Source organism: Arvicanthis niloticus, chromosome 25, assembly GCF_011762505.2.
Source record: "Arvicanthis niloticus isolate mArvNil1 chromosome 25, mArvNil1.pat.X, whole genome shotgun sequence".
Classification (NCBI taxonomy): Eukaryota; Metazoa; Chordata; class Mammalia; order Rodentia; family Muridae; genus Arvicanthis; species Arvicanthis niloticus.
The window spans coordinates 35,275,791-35,288,583 of record NC_133433.1 but is presented as its reverse complement, the minus strand read 5'-3'; the positions used below and the strand labels follow the sequence as shown (position 1 = coordinate 35,288,583).

The 12,793-nt window shown below is 36.3% G+C and overlaps 1 protein-coding gene across 1 annotated transcript in view; it reads right to left on the bottom strand.

Moving 5' to 3' along the window:
* Window positions 1-12,793, bottom strand: part of Arfgef1 (ARF guanine nucleotide exchange factor 1) — a 113,876-nt gene that overhangs the window by 49,809 nt on the left and 51,274 nt on the right. The window contains exons 14-19 of the mRNA XM_076924372.1: window positions 10,577-10,778; window positions 5,068-5,179; window positions 4,657-4,862; window positions 4,404-4,488; window positions 1,363-1,534; window positions 10-161 (exon numbers count right to left, since the gene is read on the bottom strand). Of these exons, the coding sequence (XP_076780487.1) occupies window positions 10-161; window positions 1,363-1,534; window positions 4,404-4,488; window positions 4,657-4,862; window positions 5,068-5,179; window positions 10,577-10,778 (929 nt within the window). The remainder of the gene's footprint in view (window positions 1-9; window positions 162-1,362; window positions 1,535-4,403; window positions 4,489-4,656; window positions 4,863-5,067; window positions 5,180-10,576; window positions 10,779-12,793) is intronic.

Below are 12,793 nucleotides of genomic sequence, written 5' to 3'. Positions count from 1 at the left end.
AATTCTAACCTTAAACATAGGCCTCACGTGCTCCAAGTGTGTGGCACTTGTAAAAGGTGCCTGAACATGGCTCACAGCTTCCATGAGTGCTTTAGCTGTCTTGGCCATCTGTTCCATTTCTAAGTTATACAGAAGTCGTCTTTGTTTTTCACTGGCTACATCTGAAATAACAAATATTACCATTTAAAAATAGAAAGCTCTTTAAGATGACACTTTAAAAGTAAATACTAATTAAAAATAGTCCTAAGATGCCAAATAGAAACGATCACATATTGAGTCCAAGTATGTGAAACATACAAAACAGCTAAACCCAAAGAAACAAAACAGACTGGTGTTTACCAGGGCAAAGGCAAAGGGAAATGGGTAGTAGTTACTACTACTTAATAGTGCAGGGTTTTATTTTGGAGTAAACCACATGTTTTAATCTTAGCCAGAGGTGATGGTTGCATAGCACTGTAAATAAACTAAATGCCAACAGAATTACTCATTATACTTATTTATTGACTGATTGGCGGTTGTGCTTAAGGGCCCTGCACATGCTATCTAAGTGCTATACCACTGAAATACACCTCCCTTTGAATTTTCACTTTAAAAGAATGAACTGTACCTGGGGTGGAGGGCGGAATATTCTACTAGTCAGGAGTAAGTAAAACCTTAAAAAATGTCAGAGAATACAACACTCAAAATGAAATTGTCAAGGAAGCTAACCAAATGTGAGACAGGAGAAGAGAACAGAGGTAAAGACAGTGGCATTTGTACCAAGTTAGCAAAACTGGTCCTGACATGTCAGAACCGGTCCTGACATTCCCAGTCATTTTATCATTTCCAGCAAATTCTCCCATATCTGACTTCTCACTGACTTCAGCCATCATATACCAAATGAAGACAAAAAAAGTATGATATGGGGATGCTATAATCTAGGCAAAATGAAATCAAATCAGATAACAGTTGCTTCAGTGTAAAGGTTTAATTAATGTTTAATGCTTTTAACTTCTGAGCCATTTCTTCAGTGCCCTCTAACCAATTTAATTTCCAAATCCCTGATGAAATGAACTGCTAAAAGAACAAGTTAATATTTAAACACTCCTAACACATGTAAATTACTTAGTTTTTAATCAATCACCATTTTAACAGTTCTATATGGATTATTTTTTATTTTAAATTAAGCAAAAAGCAAGCAAACAAAATAAAAAACTCTTAAGCATATACCTCCCTGGTTTTTAAAATGTGAGGCAGAAAGGTTCTAGGTTAGCTTGAGAAAAACAGGGGACCCAGTCTTAAACAAACACCCACAAAACCAGAAGAAAACCACACAACCATGTCTCCCCCTGAACAATCAGACTTGATTAATCTGGTACTTACTCTGCTTAGTTGACTTTGTAGGGATTGTTAGTTCTTTTGTTTCTTTCATTGATATTTTTTTCCCAGCTATTTCATTATAAATGGCTGACAGATACTCTTCAGGGAGATCTTTACTGTCATTGATACCACGATTCATTTTAATGTACTGTTCTTTCGTCATTTTGTTTTTAACCTAGATATGAAAAACCATTATCACTCCTAAAAATTAACATAAAGATTTCACTCATTTTTAAGAATTAGAATATCTTTTTAAGAGACTTTATGTATATTCTAAAGTCTAAAAATGAAAAAAATGAAGTAACTATTAAATGTCTGCATCTGGGTAAGGGCTCGCTTAGGACTAAACATTGATTTTAGCCATTCAAAACATACTGCATAATACTACCATGGTGGGATTCTGGAAGCAATGTAAAATAATTCTACTTTTCTTCTCTTGAAATCTTGTATAAAACACACTACTCTTGAATCTTATTCCCATATGTTTAAATTAAGCTGTTCCTAGTCTGGGGTATTAACCAAGTAAAGGCTGGTTGTAACTATACAAACATGTAAATAAACTCAGATTTAAAAGAAAATCACTGATCTACTATATATGGAAGGGAACTTAACCATAAATATTGAGGTAAATTAGCACCAAAAAGAATGTGGTAAAGATCATGTATATTTGAACTTTGTAAACCATTAATAACAAGAAACTGGTTTTTAATGAGGTCTTTTAAATTCTTCTATATCCTTCAAAAATAATGTCATTTGTTTAGAATCTATATATTTCTTAATTACATATCACTTGGGACAAGACTATGAGTTTAACTTCTGATATGATACATGACTTCATAGAACTTACAAAACTACAGATACAGGCTGAGCATCAACACGGTATCTAGTCTGCTATGGAGCCATCTGAGAGTAAGTAATTGACACCATTAGACCAGGCCCACAAATACATTTCATGGACAAGAGCTTTTGTCCTGAAGACAAGACACTGTTTTTAAGATGATGTACTTTAAATGTATACATTCAGAACCTTTTAGAGATTTATTTTATCATTTTTTTAATTATGTGTGTATGCCTGTACCCTGAGTATGGGTATGTGCATAAGAGTGCAGGTGCCCAAAGAGGCCAGAAGAGGGCACTGAACCCCTGGACCTGGAGTTACAGGCAGTTGTGTGCTGCCTGACAGAGGTTCTTAGAATCAGCTCAGGTCCTCTATAAGAGCAGTATGCCCTCTTAACCTCTGAGTCATTATGTCTCCAGACTCTGTTCAGAAATTAAATTTTTAATTTTTGAGGACTAATGAAAAAAATGATAAAAATTTAAAAATATACATTTTAATACATTTATAGATACATACAAAAGGACATGCTATAGCTTTTATATGATGTTGCTTGTTTCTAAAACCAAAGAAGCCAAATGTTTTTAATTTAAAAGGAAAAAATCTTGTAATAACCAGTATTTCTAACTTCAGGTTATTATTGTTTGGTTGAGACTTAAAAAAAAAAAATCAGATGAGAAACCAAGCATAAACTCTGAAGAAAAGATAGCTAAATGCATAGGTGTGGGGTGCTTCATAAACTCTGAAGATAGCTAAATACATAGGTGTGGGGTGGAAATTAGGACAGATAACCAAAACCTGAAGGTGAGCTGTTCTGGCTGTGATACTAAGAAACTACCTAAAGCAAATATAAATTATTAAAGCCTTCTTAAAATCCTACACTAAACCAATTACAGTCATTCAACTATGGAATTTAACGTAGGTATAACTTCATATAAAATGCTTCCACATTATGCTGTACACTTTCCATATCAATCTCACTTTAAATATTTCAAAACACATAAAAATAATTCTTAGCAAAGTCTAATCCACAGCAAATTGCAAATGAATTAACTGTCTCATTAATACTGTTTAACACATAATTTAACATACATTCAAGACTGATAAATATCTAAGAAATCTTGTTTTTTTTTCCTTGACTAGGTCTCACTTTGTAGCCCTGCCTGGGTTATCCAGAACAGGTTGGCTTTGAACTCATGAGATTAACCTGCCTCCGCCTCTGCCTCCTGAATGCTGGGATAGAAGATGTGCACCATCACACCCAGTTAATAGCCAAGAAATTCTTATAAATAACTTATAGAGACAACTTTACTGAATAATACCAAAATGTGCTTTTAGAAGTCAAGGAAAAAGAACCCCAAACTTCAAATGCAACATTTTAAAGTAGGCATTAGGAATGAAGTGACAGTTCTTTAATAATACTAAGGAACCATAAGTGTTAAGCCTGCACTGGTTGGTAGTCCTTGCACATCTGTAGTTGAAACGCTTGTTCAGGGTTCAGTTGGGATGGTAGTTTATGCTTAGAGTGTCTCTAAGAAACACATACTGGGGCTAGAGAGATGGCACAGCAGTTAACAGCACTGACTGCTCTTCCAGAGGTCCTGAGTTCAATTCCCAGCAACCACATGGTGGCTCACAATCATCTGTAATGGGGTCTGGTGCCCTCTTCTGGTGTATCTGAAGAGAGCTATGGTAGTGTACTCATGCATAAAATAAATAAATCTTAAAAAAAAAAAAAAAAAAAAAGACATATAATGAGAGACAAAAGAAATGTGAGATGTACAACACTACCTGGGATGTGCATGAGTCCACACAAAAGGTTGACCATCAGTAACTGTGAGGGATGGTGTAATTCTAATCTATGCTAACGATATAATCTCTAATACTAATCTCACTGCTGTTCAAATTTTAAATGTCTTTTTAAAAAGACAGATTATACATAGTATTTTCCATGTAAAGAATATTCAGAAGAACTAAAACATCTTTTTAGGTTAAAATTTGTTTTAAGCTTTGTACAACTGTCAATCATGAGACTGACAGATATTTTAAAAATACTTGTAAGTCTTATTAGAATTAAAACCAAATGGATACAATTTTAATTCTGGCAATTGGTTTAGCCCCATAAATTTAAATTTTAGCTAGTACTTAACATACTCAAAAGACTATATTTAGTTTTAATTACTTAATGAAAATGTAGAAGAAAACATACCTGTGGACTGTGAAGGTCTGTGGTCAACATGATAATTGAGTAGGCCAAAACATATGCAGTGTCTGCACTAGCAAAAAGGGTTTGTCTGAAAAAAAAAAATAAATGTATGGCATCGTAAGCATTGTTTCATATAAATGTCATCTCAAAAACACCATTTTTAATGTTCTCCTCAGGATTAACATTCTGTCATATAGTACAATTCTCACTATCAGGGACATAATTGACAATCAAAAAGTACTCGAGTCTTACTAACCCTTGGTTGCATTCCAGGTATCTTGCAGCAAATTTTTCCATTAATCGATCAATTTTCTGAGCTTCTCCTGGAAGCCGGAATCCTTCCAGAAACAGACGAAGAGCTGAAACAAAGTCTTTTCCTGAAAAGTCATGTTGGTCTACATATGCATACATGACTTCTTTATTGAATTTATCATTATCTCCCAGGAACTCACCCACCTGAGTCTAATGTAAAAACAAAGGATAGAAATTAATATTCAATGGTATGTTTCATTTGCAACATAACCTTTTACAAAGCAGAAAAATCCTAAGAACTACAAGTTTTGACTATATGGTTACACAAATTCCAGTCTGAAGCTACAAGTTAACTGTTTTAAATATACATATAAACTGTAGAAAGGATTAAAATGAAATGAGACAGTATTCTTACAGAGTCTAATCTTTCTTCTTGATGTAAGAACTGAGCTATATCTTCCGGTGTGGTGCCAAGCATCCCTTGCTCTTGGAGGTACTGTATTCCTCTCTTTGGTTTCTTATTAAATCTAGATGAAGTTAAATAGAAAGATTAAAAAGAGAAAAATACTCATACTCCCTGAGAAGATTTTGCAGTACAGTAAATTTCTTTCTTAATAGTATATAGAAAACAAGAACTAACATATGCATACACAAAATTATTACATGGCACGAGGTTTATTTTTTTCTTAGAAAGGAGTCTCAAATGTAAGTCTATCATTCTACAGGTGTTTCCTACAGCATGCTGAGCTTTCCAGTTCCTACCCACAGTGGCCAGCTAGAGGATTAGACAGTGCTGCAGAAGAGATGGTGAAAGAAAGGATCTGAGTACTGTACTTTGGTACAGTTACCTAAACAGATTAGACTAGCACATAAAGCATTTCTCAGTATAGTTCCAACTTATCCCTTCCTCTCATCTGTTTCTATATATATGCTGCTGAATTCTCTAAACTTAATGTGCTTGGAGACTATTCTGAATGCCTTTCCAGCATCTTCTCATAGGGGAACTCTCTCCTTAATTGGCTCCTAAGAGCCAATTCAAATGTTATTTGATCCCTTAAAAATCATCTATTTCCTACTTTTATATTATTTCGGTGACTCATCACCAATTTCCTTGACAACTGGGATAGTTCTTTTTTTTTCTCTATGTTTTTTAAAATTTGATCTTTATTTGCTTTTCAGATGTAATCCCCTTTCCTCGTCCCTACCCCCACCCAGGAAACCCCTATCCCATCTCCCCTCCTCCTGCTTCTATGAGGATATGCCCCTACCCACCCACTCCCACCTCCCCACCCTCAAATTCTCCCACACTGGGGCATCCAGCCTTCACTGGACCAAGGACTTCCTCACCCACCTATGCCTGACAATGTCATCCTCCCCTATGTATACAGCTGGGGCCATGGGTCCCTCCCTATGTGCTCCCAGGCTGGTGGTTTAGACCCCAGAAGCGCTGGTTGGTTGGTATTGTTACTCTCTCCATGGGGCCATAAACTCTTTCAACTCCTTCTTCACATCTCATTCTGCCCATATTCTAATCCATCTTTCAGGTTGCTAGTAAAGTCATCTTTCCAGGAACAAAGCCATTTCTCTACCATCAGTTCTAGGGAATCTGCCACCATCTCCTGGCTTCTGTGAGCACCAAGAATGTATGTGGTATATAAACATACACATAGACAAAACACATTCATACACATCAAATCAATTAAAATTTAAGGTTCAGGAAAAGTGGCTTCACCTGTGCATTTATGGGAAAGCCTTCATCAATAAATACTAGGTTGACTTCCTAGAGAGACTGCTCTTAGTACACTCTTGTCAGGAAATCCTCACCTATGCTCTGTGAACCTTACAAATGTACTCTTCCTCCACAGTGAGCTCTGGCAAAACCAGAACTTTGGCTTGTCATTGGAACTTTTCAAAGAAGGAATAGACATTTGTTTAATTACTACCCTCAAGCCTCAAATTCTCATGAGATGGTATCTTTACTTGTGTTATTATGTTATATGGTATCAAAAAACAGTAAGATGTTGACTAGTATAAAAACTTGTACATAAAGATTAAAATAGCTATGTTGTGATAAATCTCCAACCCAAAGAAGTCCGGTCAAGAAAAACACAACTCAATATTTATGGATATAAACTGGAGGCCTAGATTGGGCAGATTTACCATTGCACTACTCTATTTCCCAGCTATGAGATGCCTTACAACTTGGGATTTTTCCAGGCCACGTTCTTCTCCTCTGTTGGTTGTCCTTCCACCTCCGGCTCCTCCTCCATCGCCTCTCTCTCCCATTGACTTCCTCTTCCGACTCCTCCCCTAAGCCTTTTTCTCCACTTTTCCTACTGCTCAATCACTGTCTCTAGCCTTTATTTTACAAATTCAATTGAACAGAAGGTTCACAAGAGTACTGATTCACTCCTCCGCTGCAGCCCCTCCCAGGAGAGTGGAACTACCATCAAAACACGAGTATGGGGCTATCCACAACACCTCCCCCTTTCTGTCCAATTAAAAGACTCTTTTCTCTCAGATATAAATTGAACACAAACTATATTACCATGTTGTAATTGTTAAAGTACAAGATAGGCCTAATACCCAGTCCATCATTTTTGTTAACTAAATAGAACCTCTGCCATCTCTCTCAACTAAAAGACTTAGTTCTGAACCTGGCTTGTGTCCTGTCTTCAGAATGAATAGCATCCGAAAACCATCCTCTCAAAGTAAATAGCCTGGGTTGGCTGTGAGACTATAAGTCTTCAACCTCATCAGAAATCCAGAATGACTGAATTAACTGAAGATATGGGAAGCACAAAGTGTGGCTTCTAACAATTGTTACAAAGTTGAAGTTATAATCTCTTATATTGGTACAGAATTTATTTTGTACAAATTTAGGGTTTTCACTGGTGTGTTTCTTATTGATATAAAAGTGGGATTAATATTGTTACTCTTTTAGATGTCAATTAGATGCTGATGTCTGGTTGTGACTTCAACAAGCAGAACCTGGACTTCCTCAGGTTTATCCATACTGTCCACCTCCACTGGACATTACAGCTGGCACACAGGCAGAGGTATCTGCTGCTACTAAAGTCTGCTAGTAAGACCTAACAATTTACTTCTCATCTAAACCTACTACCTGTTTACTTGTTTTGCAGGAGACTAATGCAACAATCGACTACATAGTTACACTTCTATGTGCCAAAACAAACTTCTATCCATCTAAATATAGAAAAGATCATTTCTTTGATTTTATCTTTCTTCTGGGGCAAAAGTTCTGATACGGTCCAGCAAACTAAACAATCATGTTTCACCTTATAAAACAGGTTAATTAACCATGATATTAAAGAATTTTCCTCACCAACTTTGTTCATGTACCTATGAGGCTGTAATGGAAGAGACCTAATAGCTAACTTCTGTTTCAGCCCTTCATGTGCCGAGTTTACCCACCACGCCTAGCTTTTAAAAATAAATCTCTCTCTCTTTTCTCTTTCTCTCCCCCCCCCCCCCTGCACACAATCCTCTAGTGGTTTCTGGGGAATTGAGCTCAGGTCTTCATGCATGCAAAGCAAGCACTTTACTGATTTAACATTAAACCAAAGAGCTAACTGTAGGATTGCAAACTCTGAAACTCCACAGAAGCCATCTAGAAAAGGCTATGACAAGTGAGTGAGTTTCCTGGAGAAGGCCCATTGTTTTACATGCCTGCAACAGGTGCACTCTGGAAAGAGACAGCCCCAGAGACTTTGTCCCAGGATAGCTTCTTACAGCTGATATTCCTATCCTACCACCATTACATAGCGTAATAATTCTTGGGCATCAGCCTACCCTATTATAGCCTATTGGGCAAATTTCCTGCAGATTAACACAAAGATGTACTTCCATGACTTAGTGCTGTTTAGATGAATTACTTTATAGCATTCCTGATTTGATTCAAATGATTTTAAGAACAAAGTTTAAATAGATGGTTTTGTTTTGCCAGAAAGGTGTAATAAAGTTAGAATCAAGAATAGAATGTGCTCCCTCCTCACAGAATACTAAGTAAATACTACATAATAAGAAATACAATGAGCTTTCATAAATTGCACTAAGAAGAAAAATAGGCTTAGGGTAGATTGGTGATCAAGAAAAAAAAAAAAAGATTAATCGAGGTCACGTCCAAGGATGAGGCCACAGGTATGCATCATGATAAAGCAAGGACTTGTGAAACTGCTGCTCTGAACTTATAATGACCTCACTGAATGAAAACACTGCTTTGAAATTACTATCAACTCCTTCTCTAACTCCTCTTTTGTGTAACATTTATCTATGAGGTAATTTTATAAACAACTTTTATCTAAGAAGTATAAAAGGCTAAGAGAAAAATAAAGTGTGGCTTTTGGGACTCTGCTCCATCGTCAGTGAGTGAGTGAGTGTGTGTGTGTGTGTGTGTGTGTGTGTGTGTATGTGTGTTGTATATCACATGCTTTTGATGAACAGAAGATGTCCAGTTTTGGAATGTTTTATTTGCATCTGATTTCATAAATCATGTGACAAAAATGTGAAATTCAAAAATTCCTAATTTCAGTATTACTCCTTTTAGATTTCTGTTTCCTCAAGTTTAATTACACGTTTCGTTTTTGTGAGGAATTTTATTTTTTATTTGTTAATACATTTCCTATCCCAACCTGGAAGTAGCCTCCCAGACTCTAATTATAAAATCAATTTTCTTGCTAAATTTTGTAAAACAGCTTATAAAAGATGTGACACATGCAGACATATGTACATACACTGTACATACATATGTATAAGCTCCTCAGTCCACTAGGTTACTTTTATGTATATGATTTCAGGGCTGACCACTTGGTGGTATTGGATAACCATTTAGGGGACTCATCTCCAGGGAGAAAGAATTATTTCTTCTACTTTCAGCATTCTTTGTTGCCTGTAGTTCTTTATCTATGGGTGAAGCCCCATGCTATTCCTCCTTCTATGTTGGTATGTCTGTTGCTACTCAGAGGCTCATTAGAGCATTTCACATGCATATGCACATGTGCACACACTCATACTGCCTGTAGTTCTTTATCTATGGGTGAAGCCCCATGCTATTCCTCCTTCTATGTTGGTATGTCTGTTGCTACTCAGAGGCTCATTAGAGCATTTCACATGCATATGCACATGTGCACACACTCATACTGCCTGTAGTTCTTTATCTATGGGTGAAGCCCCATGCTATTCCTCCTTCTATGTTGGTATGTCTGTTGCTACTCAGAGGTTCATTAGAGCATTTCACATGCATATGCACATGTGCACACACTCATACTGCCTGTAGTTCTTTATCTATGGGTGAAGCCCCATGCTATTCCTCCTTCTATGTTGGTATGTCTGTTGCTATTCAGAGGTTCATTAGAGCATTTCACCTGCATATGCACATGTGCACACACTCATACACAAAGAATTTGTACTTGGCTCCTACTCATGGCCTTACTTTCTGCCTTGTTCCCCCTTTCATTAGTCTCTTTCCTTCCTAAAAACATGCTTACTGCTCCTTACACACACTCACACTACACACACACACACACACACACACACACACACACACACACACACACACACATTGTGGATGGCAGAATCCCAAAATACACACTTTATTTATTCTCTTAGTCTTTTTATACCTTCTTAGACAAAAGTTTTTTATAAAATTTCCTCACAGACAAATGTTACACAAAAGGGGAGTTACAGAAGGATTTGAGGAAACTGTAGGCTGGACATCTTATGGATCTGCTTAGGAACTCTTTCAATGATGGGGAGAACTAAATATAGAGCTATTCAATTTTTAGATCCAAGAGAATAAAGAATGACAAACAATGAGAAATGTGGGGAGACCAGAGGCAGAGTTAGCACACATGTGGCTGAGGGATATTCTGTAAATTTTTTTTTTAAACAAATCCAATACTTACAAATCAATTCCTTGTTCTATTATTTCTTTTTGCTGCTTTAGGACCTCAAATTGTTCTGGGTTATCAGTGCCAGACATCTGTGTACTGTAGCTGCCAATTCCTGATGATGATGTGGATTCTAAGGAGTTTAAACTTCCATATCTGTTTATAGTCTCAGGGTGTTTGATTTCACTTATCTCTTGCTCTGAGGGTTTTTCCTGACCTGTAAGAAAAAAATGTCACTATAAAAGAGATCATATATTATACATATTATTCTATTATTACTATATATAGTATTATATTGCTAGGATAACTAAACTAATAATTAGTACTGCCATGTAATTAAAATACTTAATATTTGCATGTAATTAAAATGTTATAAAAGCAAAAATAGAAGAGGGATGGGGTTTATGGGAGGGATGGAGAAAAAGGATAACATATGAAATGTAAATGAATAAAATATCCAATAAAATTAAAAAAAAAAAAAGATAGATATTACTAATGCCCGGGGACAGACTTGGTATGTTTTAAAGCCAATTATCACTATAAACAAAGTTTCCTAATAAAAACATTTCTTTTTAAGCAGCTATGTACTTTCTTATTTTTCCCCCTTTTGTTAATTGGATATTTTATTTATTTACATTTCAGATGCCATTCCCTTTCCCCATTTCTCATCCCTAGAAAACCCCTATTCGACCCCCCCTCCTCCTTTTCGCTTTTATACCATTTTAATTACATGCAAGTATTAAGGTCAGTTCTAGGTTGAGGGACTAGCAATACAATAGATGCAAATAGTCAAGGAACAAGCAAGACAATAAACACAAATAGTCAAAGAACAAGCAAGGCAATCAACAAAGTTCTGTGATCACTCCCCTGATCACTATTTCTAAGGGCTTATCAGGATGACCAAAATATCTGAGCCTAATTCCCTGTCTTAGCCCAAAGTCATTTCCATGTCTGAAGCATATTTCCTTGTTCTAGCCTAAAATTTAGATTCCTGTCTGAAATTACTTCTTTGTTCTAGTCTAATATTTAGATTCCTGCATAAAATTACTTCTTTGTTCTAGCCTAATGTCAGATTCCCGCCTGAAGCCTTGTCCTTGGCCAATGTCAGATTCCTTCCAAACAGCTCATTTCCTTGTCCTTAGCCCATGTCAGATTCCTGACATGAAACAACATAAACAAGACTGAGTATGTCTTAGGTCATTCTAACAAGAATGCCTTCCTTACCCGTCATGGAATTTGCACTATCAAAAGCAATGCATTTATGTCTTAGGTTGGTAAGGCTCTGTACAGAATCTTACCCGTCCTTGGCTTGCCAGGCTGTTAATTTAATAACTCTGTCTGGGGGTCCATTTTCAGGTTCAAGCCATGTACTTTGGCTGCCAACATGTTGGTGTTGTTAAAGACAAGCTTTAACACAGTTGGCAGGAATAAAAGTATTCCCAGGACAAAAAGGGCTAGCATGATCAAGTTATATATGCCATTCTTGAAGCTTGACCAAAATGGAAATACTGACCTCAGGCCATGGGTAATTTTATCAGCAGTATATACCATATCAACACTCAGCAGAGCAGCATTCTTTAAATTCATAAGCTCACTATGCAAAGTTAAAACATCCAGAGAGGTGTCAGAATTATGCCAAATACACTGCAAGTGTCTTTAAACTTTTTTCTAATTGTAAAGACTACCACTGTAAATTTTAGAACTAACATGAATCCAATGGTATTTGGCATGACACTCGAGATGGCTCCTTACTCTTAAACTCTGAACCTCCTTCTAATAATTTGAATAGGATAAAGAGTATCAATCCATTGTTCCAAATGCTTATCTAAATCCTCTTGTATATTTAACACATTAGTAACATTTTTTTTGCTAAATGATAAACAAAAGTAGTTGTCTTAACTTCTTGTGTCAAAGCAATTGCAGAAGCAGTGGTGTTAGCAAGTAATGTAATTAAAGCTGTTAAACCAGCAATAATCAAGTCCACTACCCTCTTGCTTCTGCTTAAAGCCTGACTCACTTCTTCTAGTACTTGCAAGTTTTTTTCAGAATACCAAGGTTCTGTGATACTCAGAGCAATAAAACAAAAGCTGATTGATAGACCTCCATAACTGACATACCTGATTTCAACACACTAACACAAGTAGAAAGTGTACAATCAATGCAACTTACATTAAATACTGTAGAAGAAACAAAAGTAATTTTAACTTGACAATTCAAAGAGCCTTTACACAT